We start from the raw sequence: 14,946 nt of genomic DNA on the forward strand, positions 1-14,946 counted from the left end.
CGATGCTTTGCACACTGTCAGAGTATGAAGTTTCACCATCATAAATGTTAAGCCCCAGCCTTTGAAATCAACCAGACAAGACCACACACAAACACACACTTTACTCTAAATGTTTTGGGACACTGAGACCAGAGGCCTGTACTACGGAGCCAGTTTGACTTACCCAGGATATAATTTCGTTATCTGACTTGACTTACCCTAACAGTGGCCGTCTGGATAACCGGTACTACAAACAGAGATGGGCAAAAATGCATCAAAATGTATTTTGATACAAAATACAAAATACCCCTCAAATAAATGTATCAAAATAAAATACATGTATTTTGTATTTTCAAATACAGAAAACACAAAATTGGGAAACGTGTCTGCTTGCATACGCGTTCCCCAGGCCCCATGGGCTAGGAAACCTAATAAATATAATAACTCCGGCCACGGCTATTTCCTGCACAGAGGCATGATTATTATATTTTCATAAATTACTGATATATGGAATTTGGCTGTCCTCTAAGTCTTCATTTCAGGATCAGCTCAATGTGGTTACCACATGTAGCCTTTAGGTTTATGTAGGATATTGAGTTTGTTTATTTATTTCGTTAAAAAACCAACAAAAAGTCAATAACATCAACTTGAGCGTTAAAAAAAGTTCAATAGTTGAACTCATTCAAAATATGTTCAGGTGAGCATGGTAGATGACACAGTTTCTTTCTACCTCGCTAAATAGGCGGCACTGTCCGACCCCACTCTCCCCTATAACAGACTAAACAATGACTCAGAATAAAAATCAGCTGATTAATCAGTAATGACAGTAATCATTATTTTTATAGTATTAACACTCACCGTGTCTCAGACGATCTGTATTCCTCTGACTGCTCTGTCCAGTTTAAAATGGAGTCTAAACACACTGACTTTAGACTCTCAGTGTTCCCCCTTGTTGGCACCTCCTCCCTTTTATTCATAGGAATTTTGTTTTGTCACACATAGCTGCCTGAGACTCGTCCGTCCAGTTTATGTCTTCACTATGGATTATTCATGACTTTCATTACACACTTAAAATAACACTAATAAACACAGTCATATAGCCTTTATGAGTCTTTTATTACATGATTTTACCCTCCTGTTGGCACGTAGGACCATTGAGAAATGTAATTGGTGGTAAATAAGCAGGAGCTCATGGATCGCATTTTTGGAAGCCTCCTTTGTATTGTATCAGTGTATTTGCTGAGGAAACGCAGGGCCCGGAGCCGTCGGGCTGTCTGGGTCCATATAGTCCTGCAAACCTGGCAACCCCACTGGGAATTTCACCGGCTGGTACAGCTTCAGGAGAGCCCAGGCCGTGCTGATAAGTTTCTCCTCCATATTCATCTTCTCTTTCAATTTTTCCCGGCCTCGCTGATTGGCTGCTGCTTCAGTGGCGGTGCTGCTCATTCGCATAAAGTTCAGCTTCTCTCAACTTCTACTTGACGCTCTGGTCGCTGACATCGAGCCGCTCACTTCAGCCGACGCCCCTGACGCCCTTCATCGCCAGCGAGCATTGAAAATGAATGGCTGCCGGCCGCTTATGACGCTCATGAAGCTTTTGGTGGGAAAGCACAGTTGGCGCCTGCTTTATCCACCAGTACTCTGTTAACAAGGATTCTGTCGGCTCAAGTTGACATGCGGTCTTGTCAAACTGTTAGGTAAAAGCTGATATTCCCTGAGATCAGCTCTCATTGTTTTCCTTTGTGCAACAAGTCATTTCATTCAGTAGGCTACAACATCAAATGATGACATGACTGACTGTACACATGTGATAAGGCACCCCCGTCTTGTGTGTGCACCCTCTTCTTGTTGCAGTCAGATCACCTGTATCTCACCCGGATACAGCAATGCTATTTTCTGATTGGCTGATAGGTAGCTGTGTCTTATTTTTATTGGCTGGAGCATTACAAGCGCCTGTTGAGCTCTACAGTACCCACAGCGTCTCGCAACACGTCCCACTGCATATACAACAGTGTAACTTGGCGGGCGTTATCATAATATTTTTTTTTTATGCATGAGAAATACCAGGTGTGGCGGGTTAAAGTGTGAAAAGGGTAAATTGCGTGTGTCACACTCTCAAAGAGTGAGACTTGAGAACCCTGCTACATTCTGTCTGTTCACCTCACAGTGGCAGGACTATCATACAGTTTGTAAACTGTGTTGGAGTCACACTATAATCCATCACGCCTTTGTAGTTTCAGCTTTGACTGAAAAATCCTTCCACCAGATTAAAAAGCACACCTCATGTGATGCTTCCTGATGTTTTATATCTAAATGTGTGTGTTTGTTTAACTTGTTATTGGTCTCCAAACAGATCATGGCTCTGTCTCAAGCCCCTGTTTGTCATATATCAGTTCAGGAAGGACCCAAATGCAGAGCAGCAGGCAGGTTGAAGGTTGAAACAGGAAACCAGCTTTAATGCTGATAAAAATAAAACATCCAAAACAGGTAATTAAAAGTCCAAAAGAAAGAAGAACCAAAAACTAAAGTGAAAACCAACCAGGATAACATGATGAACACAGAGACGAACTCAGGAAAGAAATCCAAAACAGAACACAAGAGACCAGAGGCAGGAAACGGAGCAGGGAACAACACCATGAACACGGAGATGAACACGGACGTACTGATGAGGAATAAAGTGAAACACACAGGTATATACACAGAAAAGTAATCACAAGAAGGAGACACAGCTGGAGTAGGTGGACACAGGCAATAGGAGGAGGGAAATGGGGATTGGCTGACAACAAGGGTGTGGTGGGAAACACTAGGGTGGAGCAAGCAAGACTAAAGCCGTTTCTCAATACTAAAGTTCAGCAGTTCAGACTTGTGGACTTGGCAAGTTCGGACTTGGCAAGTCCACGCAAGAGTCCAGACTTCCCAAGAACATGAGGATGGGAGTACAGTCATTTCTGCTTTTGGAACAGCAGCAAACTTGATGATGTCACCACCTCCGCTCGCCTTGGCTGTTGTACTGTGTTGTATACATGCATTTAGAATAAAACAATATAACCACAGCCCAGCCCTGCGGCTTTTCATAGACATTGTAAGAAATTAATATGCATATGTTTTTAACGTTTCAACATATATAATTGACACACAAAAACATATAAATAGCCAAAATATTTTCATAAAATGTCTCATAAAACCTTTTCCCCACAGCTGGCTTTTCATCATATTTAATCTATATCCAATTCCCACACCTGGCTTCTGATTATGTGTCATCAAAAGCCAGGTGCGAGGGGAAAGTTTGTGGTGAGTTGGTGGTTATTAAGCATGAGCATTGGCGAGTTAAATCAACAATTGACATGGATCGGAGAAGGCGTCTTCGTACAGTTATTGCAGCAGGATTGCTGTAACTGCAGGCTGAGGAGGAGGCTGCCCAGCTGAGGGGGCAGATGCAGTGGAGAATGAGGCGGAGGATGAGGATTGTCCAGTTGTGGACAAAGTACCCAGGAAAAGTAGTAATATCACAACAAAGAACAGAAACTCAGTCACAAGTCAAAGTGCTGCATACCAAATCTGACTTGAGTAAAAGTATCTGGGTATTGTCAGCAGAATGTAGGACTACTTCAAATGAAGAGTTCAAAGTACTCATGATGCAGAGTGACCCAATTTCAAGTGTTGTGATCATCATATACATGAATATGTATTGAGTATTATTGATCAGCGTAGGCTACATGTGAGCAGCATTTAAATGTTGTCATGGTAAAACTAATTTTAACACCTGTCACTGGTGCACTAGTCTGATCTATAACAACACACAGCAACTTGTAAATATGAAACAACAACATATAAAACAAACTATCTGAACAGTAACTATAGCTATCAAATAAATGTAGCTGGAGTAGAATGTACAGTATTTCCCTCTAAGTAAATGGAAATACCCAAAATACATCAAATTTGTACTTAAGTACAGTAGCTACTTGAGTAAATATACTTAGTTACTGTCCATCACTGCATTTGTCTCATCATTATGCTTTCATTATGCATTTTTATGGAGACTTGACAGTTTACTTGGTACACCTAGAAAAAACAAAAGCAGTACAACAAAACATTAATACAATTTCTATAGAGCATAAATAAAATGAACAGCATGATCAACATGGTCAAGCATGAATTGAAATGATTGTATAGTGGTTATATATTTTTTTCCTAATCATACCTGTAATGATACAACATGTGACAGCGACTGCATCAGTTCACATCCTTCTCTCCTCTCAGAATACTGTAAAGGATGCATAAAATAACAAAGTAGGACAAATGACAATAATAATTAAAGCTGCAAGCAGCTGTGATCGGGCCCTCGCTCTACCGCGCCATCGTGAGGGGCCAGCAGCATGCTGACTTACACTGTGGAGATTCATCAACTTAATAAATACGTGGCCACAAAATGTAATTGAGTATGAGGTTGGTGTTTATCAATATAAAAATATGGCATTTCCTGTTTCCACAAGGGGGCGATATGAGTTAGAGTGAGTATGAGAATAGGAGGCGTGCAGGGCAGGGCTCTTGTCATTTACAGAAATTTTGAAGCAGTTAGGATGAAGTATGTGGAAGAGAGAGTTGCTCGAATATGCGATGCATCAAATATGGCAGCGCCATAGAGGCCACGCCCCTTGACATACAGAAAAGCTTTTAATAACTTTTGATCAGCATGATCTATACCACATCTGAAGTTGATTGGACAAAATCTCTAGGAGGAGTTCATTAAAATACAAAGTTGTCGAAATCACAAAATCGGTGCCAAAATGAAAGGTTGAAATCAAAATGGCCGACTTCCTGTTTGGAGTAGACCAGTTGTGGCAAAGACTTTTTTGTGTGTCTGGGCAACATACACATGTGTACCAATTTTCATCTTCCTACTCCAAAAAACCCCTCTGGGGAGGGGTTTTTGAAAATTTCAAGGGGGCGCTATAGAGGCATTTTGTACCCCCCATGGGCAACGCCCCTATCAGATGTAAGAGCTCACCATTTTTGACCTGTGTATCAATTTTCATGAGGAGATGAGGTCGTTGAAGCCATCAAAAGCCAAACGTATTTAGTGGCGAGAGATCGATAGTCGCCACGCCGCCACACGGAGGCCATTAGACATAGCTTCACAGCGTTCATAAGGTAGCTTCACCAACTTGTTCTGCATGCATTAGAAGTGGAATGAAGTTGATGGGGTCAGGTTTGTGTCATCAGTACATGTTAAAGTAAAACCTGGTCACTTCCTGTTACCACCGGGGGGCGCTATGAGTAAGGTGGGATATTAATATATCTGGTCGTTCGGGGCAGAGCCATCATCATGTTCAGCAAGTTTGAAGCTGCTGAGATCAAGTATGTGGGCGTGAGAGCCGTTTGAAATACGATGGCGAGAAAACGAAGTTGGCAAAATTTGTTACACCCTAGCGGCCACGCCCTTTGACCTACTGAAATTCTTTTAATAACTTTTGATCAGCATGTTCTCAGGATGATCTGTACCAAATTTGAAGTCGATCGGACAAAATCCCTATGAGGAGTTTGTTCAAACATGTCAAAAATTCAAATCAAAATGCCGACTTCCTGTTGGGTTTACGGCATGGGTCCAAGAGGATTTTTTGTGCGTCTTGGCATGTTCTATTAGCCCACTAATTTTCATGCGTGTAGGTGAAACTCACAGGCGGGGCTCAAGGTACCAAATTTTCTAGGGGGCGCTATATCGCCATTTGGCCCTGTCCACATAGAACACTGCCGAAATATCAAATTTTTTGCCAGACCAAACGCATGTGCCAAATTTGGTGAGTTTTTGACTTTGGGAAAGGGGCCAAATTGGGGATTAAATGTTCGTAATAATAATAACTAGAACTGCAAGCAGTTATGAACGGGGTCCAAGCCTCCCCGCGCAACTCGGCCTCCACGCCCCATGGAGCCCACGATAGTCAGCCCCAAAGGATGACAGGCTCAGGGCGAGCGTCAGGACACAGGCCAAAGTCTGAGCTGCAGTATTCACCGAATTGGGAAGTGCATTGGTAGAACTAAAGGCTGAATGTGTTTGTTGCAATAAGTCACGCCCACTTTGACCAATCATTACCAAATTTTGCAGCTCGCCTCAGGACTGTCCCCACATCACCCTCACCAATTTTTGTCCAAATCCGATTTACTTTTATAAACATGATATTTCTGGGTTTACAGCATCCACTAGTGGCCAATTTGGGCCAAATTTGGCACAGAGCCTCTGAACGACTTCTGTGTGTGTTAACTGTCATGTCGATATAATTTAGTCTGACAAAAATATGCAACAATATGTATATTTTAGCTACCAAATATTTTTTTGGTCGATAATAATTCGCAAATTTTTTGACCAGACAAAATTCTTTTGATAACTTTAGATCAGGCCCATCTCGAGAGTCGACATGCCAAGTTTCATGCAGTTTTGGCAAAATCTGTAGGAGTTTGAAAAAGTAGGTTTTGGATGTGTAGCGACTTAGAGAAGGAAATGTGTGGCAGAAGTGGGCGGGGCCTCTGTCAGAAAGTCCAGCTCAATTTAGGGAACATGTTGATATAAAGCTTATGAATGTGTGATTTAAAATGTGAATTTACAGGAGAAAATGCATTTGCATCTGTTATAGCGCCACCTAGTGGAGTATATGCGCAATTTTTGGTATGGTAGGTCTGTTTCCTATTTTACATGTACTCTATAAATTCACAGCGCTTGTTTTTTATCTTGTAATAAGCCACGCCCACTTCGACCAGTCATGACTTCCTTAGACATATGGCCTCAGGAATGGCCCTACATCATACCCACCAAATTTCCTAAAAATTGGTATAGCCGTTTAGGAGATATAAATTTCCCATGTTTATAGCGCCCCCTATTCACTTCTGGCGGTGCCCCCAGGGAATCGCTGTGTTGTTTACAAATACTTCGGGTAGAAAACCAGTTTAGCTATATATCACATTTTTCACGTCACTATATCACCGTGTAGACTAATCTGATGTTTGTTAAGTCTATAAACACAATGACTGAACAAACATTACTATTTCTGTGTGCACGTTTTGTAATTACCATGGTTATCGTAGATTAGCTGGGCTAACCGTTAGCTGTTACCGTTAGCCATTAGCGGTGTCTGTAATAACCATAGACTGTATAAAAATAAGGTAATAACTCAATAAACGGTCCGTGAAAAAAATATCTTTTCCAGAGGATATCTTAGTTACAACATGATTGAGCTAGCAAAGCAGTTTTGTGTTGCTATGTGTGGTATTTATTCAGTTATGGGAAATCACAATGTCTAGAAAGCATCAGTGGCTGCAGCTGACAGGGACAGCTAATACTAGCAGCAAAGCTAACATCAGGACGTCATCTGTTAAAAGCCTCCTGTTGTCGGATACAACATGAAACTACTCCAGTTAGCTCAATCACGTTGTAACTCAGACATCCGCTGGGAAAAAAAAAAAAAATCACATTGACGAGACGGCGTTTTGGGTGGAGCGGTCGCTATGGTGGCGGAGCTTGCTGTTTCTGTAGGTACACATTTCCTGGGGACACCTGCACGTCTCGGCCACGCCCCCTCCGTTGTGATTGGCTAAAGTGCAGCATCGTTCAAACTCAAGGCCCCGCCATCCCCCCCTCTCTAGTCGTCTTTCACACAGGACTGCCAACAGATTCTACAATGTAAATTGCAGAATCTGTCTTGAGACATTAGGCTAACACTAATGCTCCAAAGAAATTTAGAATAAGTGCATTCAACCATGTGGAGACAACAAGAAAATGTGCAGGAATCATGCAAATACATCATTTTAGTCGAATATGCTGATCTTCTTCAAGTGCTACATTTACAGACCACAAGAGACAGAGGTATGGTTCAGAAACAAACTGAACAGGAAGAGGAAGTTCTCGCTGACATGCTTAAGGGGTATTTCAGTCTGGTGCTCAGTCAGTCCGCAGCAAGACACCATGGAGGTCACAGCTCTCTGCTTCAGACTGTGTGAGTACTGAACCTCAGGCTTCTGTCTTTTTTCTAAGTCTTAAATGCTGTACATAAAGCCATCTATGTCTGATAATTGACTTAGCTCCTTTGTTTATCTAGTGATGCTTGGATTTATTCTGCTAAATGGTGACACTGAGAAAAGTGGTGAGTGACCCATATAAAATCTTAAAGACACTTGCAACATTTACATAATTTTTTCGGTCTGAAGGACGTCTAAAATATGTCTTTGTGTCTGTGATTTAAGTTCCCACATGTTTATTGTTGTATTTGTGAAAAGTTCAGTTTAATTAATCATTGTCCATGTCGCTTGCAAATATCAAAATACATCTTGCAAAAAGCCCCAGATTAATCTGTCACAAGGTGAAGGAAGCTACAAAGATTTTGTTAATGTTGTAATGTCACGGACATCATATTTGTCCAGTTCTGAATGTTTCTTCAGTGACACTACAATTTCTGTCTTGGTTTCAGATGCAGCTTTTCTTCGTATCACTCCAGACAGACTGCAGCACTTTAAATATGAGTCTGTGTCTTTTGACTGTGAAGGGCCTGGTGGCTCGACTAAATTGAGAATGATCAGGAACACTGAGGAGTTTGATCCAGCATGTCATATTTCGCAGACATCATCAGGGTCCTTCTGCACTATTAGAAGAGTCTATCCATCAGACAGTGGAGAATACTGGTGTGAGACTGAAGGAGGAGAGAGAAGCAACAGTGTCAACATCTCTGTCACTGGTACGTTTACTGGGTTTCTAAAGCCACTATCTATTTTGAATTTGTAATTATCTGAGGTTTCTAATCCAGGTCATCCAGTAAGAGACGCAACTGACTGATTTCAATTTATTGTTCTACAATCAACAGATTCCAGATGAGCAAGTTTATATTTTTTTCAGAACAATGCAAGACATAAAAGCACTGGTTATATCTGAAATGTTTTTAAGCATAAAATAACTGCTGAACTTTGGTACTGATGCTTGTAAATCTTTGGCTGGGAGGCCTTTTCACTCTTCCTGTAAATACTTCAAAGCATACTACGCTTGTAAAATATCAGTATTGACTGATTTAACAAATTTTAGTTTTTGTAGCCAGATATTGTTCTTGTATGTGTCAGGAAGTTGATATATCTGTCACAGTATTAAATTATTCTTTGTTTGGGGTGACCTCTAGCTCAGTGAGTAGAGTGTGCACCCCATGTGGGCTGAGTCCTCAGCAGGAGCTGAAAGGTGATAAGCCCCCCAAAAAATCTTAAAAAAAAGAAATAATAATATTCCTTGTTTGATTTTATCAGTTTACTATTGTGAGTAACTCCAGGTGTGTACATGAAACATATGGCTAACATTTACGGACATGTTCCTCAGCTGGTTCAGTGATCCTGGAGAGTCCTGTTCTTCCTGTGATGAAGGGGGATGCTGTGACTCTGCACTGCAAAAACAAGAAGATGTCCACCAACCCCTCAGCTGGTTTCTACAAAGATGGCCTCCTCATCAGGAGCAGCTCTACAGGAGAGATGACCATCCACAACGTCTCCAAGTCTGATGAAGGACTCTACAAGTGTCACATCTCTGGAGCTGGAGAATCACCAGAGAGCTGGATGGCTGTCAGAGGTGAGACATGACAGTAAAAATAAAAAACAACATAAAGATAAAATGTTCGCAAATAATATGTATGGGTAGGATGTGTGCGGATTATATATTTTGATGGCACTGGGAACAAGGAATGGGACAAGGAATGTGCTTGCAAGTGTTGTAAAAACTGAAAATATCAGCTGCTAAAGCTAAAAACTCTAGATTCATCTGGGCTAACATGTAACAGCTCCCTGTTGCAAATCTTTCATATTTCCAGATGTTAATGCATGTTTAGATATGAATGTTTTGCAGCTTTGCATGTTTAAAATTTCTTTTTGAAATTAAAGTCCCATAAGTAGTGTAATTTGTAATGTTACAGCACCTCATCAAGGTACTCTCTCAGATGACTCCAACGTCCCTCACGTCCCCATCCTGCTGTGGATTGCTATCACCATTTTAATATTGGCCCTGGTGCTGGTGGTGGTGGGATTCCTTTATATTAGGAAACACAGAGGTAAAGAAAATAAACTACTTTTATGTAAAATAACTCCAAAGATGTTTATCTAGTAATCTCTATACTTAGGATTTTAATATCAAGGAGCATCAAAGTCATACAAGAGGAATAAAATGCTGAACTGTCCTGAATAAAGCCTCTGAGACAGTTACCTGGTGGACAATTACTCAATATTGATGTTCCCTTTGTAAGCACTGCTCCCTCCTTTACTCTCCATCTTAATGCAGTTGTATGTTGTATTTTTTGATTGGCTATGGCATTTGTCCAAAGCTAAGGAAACAGTCATCAGAGTTGTTAAGGAATATTGTCAGTGTTTTCAAAAGACGAAATTTTAAATGTCTTCTTTTCCTTGTCTCTAGTTTTGCTTTTCTGTCCATCAGTTTCCTCAAAGACACCAACAGCAGCATCACGCGCAGTTAAGGACAATCAAAAATGTGAGTGCAACTTTGACATTGTAGTTATTGTTTACTATGCCTCAGATTTTATTGCTTTGTGCAAGTTTTGATTTTCTTTTTTTAACTAAGTGACTGAAGAATGGAGATGAAATATCACCCTAAAGGTGTTTTATGTTTCAGTCAATGGAGAGGACGCTGCAGACGATCTAGACGGTGTGACGTATGCAGTCGTTTTCACAAAATCGAGACAACACAAAGGTTTACTTTACTTTTTATTTATATATCTATGTTATTTTTGTTTAACATGATGTGAGGAATACAAGAGGACTGTAGCAGACAACTGATGTCTTCATTAGTGGTACTTTGAGAGATAAAGTGGAACTTTAAAAACTTTAATGAGGTTAACCGAGGAGAAAATAAGAACAACAATAAGGGCTCTTGTTTGTTGCTGTCCTTCATGTTGAAAGTGGCAGTTGACATGTTGGTTGAGACGTGCTGAACCACAAGACTGATGTGTGAATTATTTTTGTGTCCTCTCAGTGTGTCACACATGGTGTTTTGTTTTAGACGCTGCAGACGCTGCTGATAATTTGAGCCTCGGGTCAAACCACACCAGAAAACCACGGGCTGAAAAACGTGAGTGGCTCTGACTTCTTCAATCTGTCAGTATTAGTATTTATAACGTGCTCTTTTAAGGTTATCTGACTGTGTGTCCGTTACTAACTGATGTTTGTTCCCATCAGATAAGGATGAGTCTTCATTTCAATCTGTTTATTCTACTTTGACTATAAGTCAGACTCCAAAAGCTCTCCAACATGGTGCGTATGTTATTACAATGTATTTGGACAATTTTCTAAGAAAATGTCCATACACTTATTGATGCTTGCAAAATCCTCATGTACTGAAACACAGCTACAGACATTTCAACATTATCTTTATCTGGAGAAAGATCAACATGTAGACTTAAATAATGATTTATGGTTATTTTGACCCCAACAGAGAGACCTCTGCTGTCACTTACCCCACTGATGGTCACATACATTTGCAATACAGTCAAAGTATATGCAATAATTGTAATAAACACATGAAAGATTTAAAAACAATGCACATCACACTGTGATAAATGCAGATTTTTGAAGCAATACCTCTATATTAGATCACCTTCAGGGTGAATTTTAATCTATTCATGGAAAAAAAAACACCCACAGAAGTTAATGACCCTACACCCACTAATATCATGTACTGTAGAGGTTTTTCTTACACCTCATAATATCAACATGCTGTACAAAAGAAAACATAAATAAAAAAAAAACCCTGAATATTTTAGTATTCTTTATAAGAGGGAGGCGGTGGAGCTGAAAATGGAAAGTTTGACTTGAAGGTGTTTGTCCAGATGAAAGATCAGGACAGTTTTTACAGAAACAAGGGATTGCCCTGAAAATTACATGAGTTTTTAGGCAATTTCATTAAAATTGTTGTTGAGATGATCAGATTTCTTGTGTCTTTCCCTGTCTGTAAAGCAGAATCCACAGTGAGCAGGCATCCCACAGCAGCCAAAGACTCCAATTCAAACAAGGAAGAACTTCTCTATGCACCTGTCCAGAAGGTAAGACTTACAGCAACAATGTCCTCTTAAGGCCCTGTCACACCAGGTCAACTGTTAGTTGGCCATTGGTGGGCCGTTGGTCGCCCTTGTTTTGCGGTGTGTCCCCCACTGTTGGCACTAGTCGGCCCTGTGGCAACTTTCTGGGCATTTGAGCATGTTGAATCAGAGTCAGACCCCATTGGTAAATGAAATCACTCTGATTAGCAGTTCAACTCAGTGCATAAGAAGAGAAACAGAGGTGAGGAAAGCAAATAAACAGCTCAAGACTTGTCAGATAACTTGTTAGATAAGGTAAGGTTATTAGTGCCTACCTACCAATGTCAACAAAAGCACCTGGTTGGGTTCAGAAAAAAACATCATGGTTTGGCTTTACATTCAGGAAGTGGTTTGTTGGACCCATCCACCACACCTCCTGCCAACCCTACAGGGACATTCCAGCTCCTTATATTATGTCGTTCCCGGCAGCGTTTCAACCTGACACCATCCTATGTCATATCATAACACCATGAAACTGTTGCCACCCACATGTCATACTGCAATGACAGGTGCTGTCCAACTAACTGGCACCGTGTCATAACACCACAAAAGGTTTCATCTTGTCTTGGCTTTTGGTGTTGGTGTCCGACACCAAAATCGCTGACAAAGCAGTGGTATTTGACGACTTCTTATTTCTTCTTATGCAGGCTCAGAATGTATGTGGGTAACTGGCTCTCGGCTGAAGTCTTTGCAAAGTGTTCAAGTGTAACATTGTGGCCAAGACACAGATAACATGAGGCGACACAACTGTCAGCCTCCTTTGCAACTAGTTCATTGATGTCCGTTTGGTGTTTCTGGGCCTTAATCTGACTAAATACTCTCTCTAAGTGATCTTGATTCCCCACATGATAGCTGCATTGATTGTGTGCTCCTCTAAATGTGAATTCAATTGGTCAACACAGAATATCATATATATTAGGTTTCATTTGAAAATGTAAGCCATGATGTCATGAATCTAACAATAGCCACCCCTCCTCCATAGATGGATGATAAGATAATGGTTTGCTGAACACAGATGCCCTGATGAGCCCCTCCTGTGTTGCAAAGTCAAACTGCCTGGTGACAGAGCTCCAGACTTTAGCATTACCAGCTTCAAAGTAACCTTGAGGCACCACCTTTAGTTTAACTGACTGACGTGAGACTCATACATACATACGAACTTAAGAACAGAACTTAGGTCAGGTGATCACACCTAGTTGGGTTTGTTTAAAGCTTCTGAAAAACCTGAGTGAGTGGCCCTTGAGTTAGAAATATTTTTACCACAGATATATCTTTGTGTGTTCTGTCTTACAGGCCACAAAGACCAGAGACACCTGACTAAATGAAGACTTCCTGCTAATGTGCGCAACGGAAGAAGTAAAAATTCAGTCATCTCCTTTGAGTATTGTTGTGGAATTCAATGGCTAACAAAACAAACAAACAAAAAAACAGCTTCAGCAAGCCTTTCATGTTTCAAGATGTTGCATCTGTATTTTCTTTTTACTCCGTAACAAAGCAAATATGAGGAACATATATGCACTTAAATAAATGATATAGTCATGCACTTTTCCACTTTGTGAATTATGATTTAAGGCAATACTGTTTATGTTTATTTATTAATGCAATTAACTTGTTTTTTTTTTTTTTTTTTTTTTTAACTTTTTTTCACAAATAATTAAAGTCCAGCTGGATGAACTGATCGGACAGTTTTGAGGAGACGTCACTCACAGCATTGTGTTTATTTTCATCAGAGTGTAACAGTTAAAGAAGATGCTGCTGCAGCTTTTAATACACTTGTGTTCAACCACCAACATGATACTGTGACATCAGTTTGACCTGCCTCAATCAACTTGAAGCCATATTGATGCATTTATTTCGTTTTCATAAGGTCACAGGTTCAGGGGGAAAAATGTCAAATCTCTGTCTGACTAAATGATAGCTAATGATATATTGATATTTAACACTGACTGTCAATTTCTTGATGAGTAGCCTGATGTAATGTGTATGTGCAAACGTGTATATGTAGAAATATTTTCCTGTCAAAGGGTTTTAAACACAATACTGATATAATTCTGTATTGATCAATAAATCTTTATTATGCTTGTGTGGATTCTTTTTTTCCACAAAAATGAAGGCATATATTGTGTTTATTCATCACACACTAAGGTTTATGTTATGATGCTATAGGAAATAACTTTAGACCATGTAACATGTCAGCGCAGACCAAAAATGAGGGCACTGTCAATCAGTTCACCACTTTGATTTAGACTGAAAAATCCCAACAGCTTTTTGCTTTCCATAAGACCTGAGGGTTCTTCTTTTCTAAACCCATCACCTTTTTGAAAATAGTTCATGCATCAGTCAGACCCTTTGTGGTTTTTAAGTGTAACCTTTTCTGCTAGTCTAACAACAGTCACTGAAGGCGTAAACAAGTCCTTACATGTTATATCACACTTCAACAGCAGTGAAAGTTGCACAACAGAAAACTTATAGTAAATTGGAATAAAATAAGCAATGACCCACTAATGTAGCTCTGACAATGTGACCAAAAAGGAACTCTACAAGTGTGGAGAGTTAGAAAAAATGTTTTTTTAAACTTCCCATCCAGCTGAGTCATTAAAATTCTCACAATTAAAAGAGACAGACTCATATTCAAAGAGCTGCAGTCTTTATGGAACAATATGAGAAAAAGTTGTATCTCAGATAAAGACGGAAGAAAGATTATGCACAAAATGTGGCTTTTGACATCATTTTTGTTAAAAGGCTGTTAATCTGAAAGAAAAATATTGTATGGCTACAATAAGGCTAATTAGCAGGTGTCAAAGAAATTTCTCTTAATTCTAATTTTGTGAGACTTATTTAGATAAACATCAATAAATAAATAAAT

The 14,946-nt window shown here is 40.0% G+C and overlaps 2 protein-coding genes across 11 annotated transcripts in view; one reads left to right on the forward strand and one right to left on the reverse strand.

Moving 5' to 3' along the window:
- LOC117245887 (uncharacterized) overlaps positions 1-985 on the reverse strand; it is a 17,426-nt gene extending 16,441 nt beyond the window's left edge. For 3 of the 9 annotated variants that reach the window (XM_078163858.1, XM_033609483.2, XM_078163857.1), the window contains exon 1: positions 838-971. In XM_078163858.1, coding sequence (XP_078019984.1) covers positions 838-956 — 119 coding nt within the window. In that variant the 5' untranslated portion in view covers positions 957-971. Of the gene's footprint in view, positions 1-197; positions 227-837 lie in introns of all 9 variants that reach the window. The other 6 variants (XM_078163860.1, XM_078163859.1, XM_078163862.1 and 3 more) reach the window with 5 other exon arrangements.
- The window catches only part of LOC117245910 (low affinity immunoglobulin gamma Fc region receptor III-A-like), a 14,591-nt gene extending 430 nt beyond the window's left edge, over positions 1-14,161 (forward strand). Inside the window, exons 2-12 of one of the 2 annotated variants that reach the window (XM_033609516.2) lie at positions 7,819-7,964; positions 8,067-8,111; positions 8,436-8,699; positions 9,323-9,568; positions 9,909-10,043; positions 10,403-10,477; positions 10,619-10,696; positions 11,006-11,074; positions 11,182-11,256; positions 11,962-12,044; positions 13,374-14,161. In XM_033609516.2, coding sequence (XP_033465407.1) covers positions 7,934-7,964; positions 8,067-8,111; positions 8,436-8,699; positions 9,323-9,568; positions 9,909-10,043; positions 10,403-10,477; positions 10,619-10,696; positions 11,006-11,074; positions 11,182-11,256; positions 11,962-12,044; positions 13,374-13,397 — 1,125 coding nt within the window. In that variant the 5' untranslated portion in view covers positions 7,819-7,933 and the 3' untranslated portion in view covers positions 13,398-14,161. The remainder of the gene's footprint in view (positions 1-7,818; positions 7,965-8,066; positions 8,112-8,435; positions 8,700-9,322; positions 9,569-9,908; positions 10,044-10,402; positions 10,478-10,618; positions 10,697-11,005; positions 11,075-11,181; positions 11,257-11,961; positions 12,045-13,373) is intronic. The other variant, XM_078163937.1, reaches the window with a different exon arrangement.
- Positions 14,162-14,946: the final 785 nt, after the last annotated feature.

This window comes from Epinephelus lanceolatus, chromosome 22 (genome assembly GCF_041903045.1).
Source record: "Epinephelus lanceolatus isolate andai-2023 chromosome 22, ASM4190304v1, whole genome shotgun sequence".
Lineage (NCBI taxonomy): Eukaryota > Metazoa > Chordata > Actinopteri > Perciformes > Serranidae > Epinephelus > Epinephelus lanceolatus.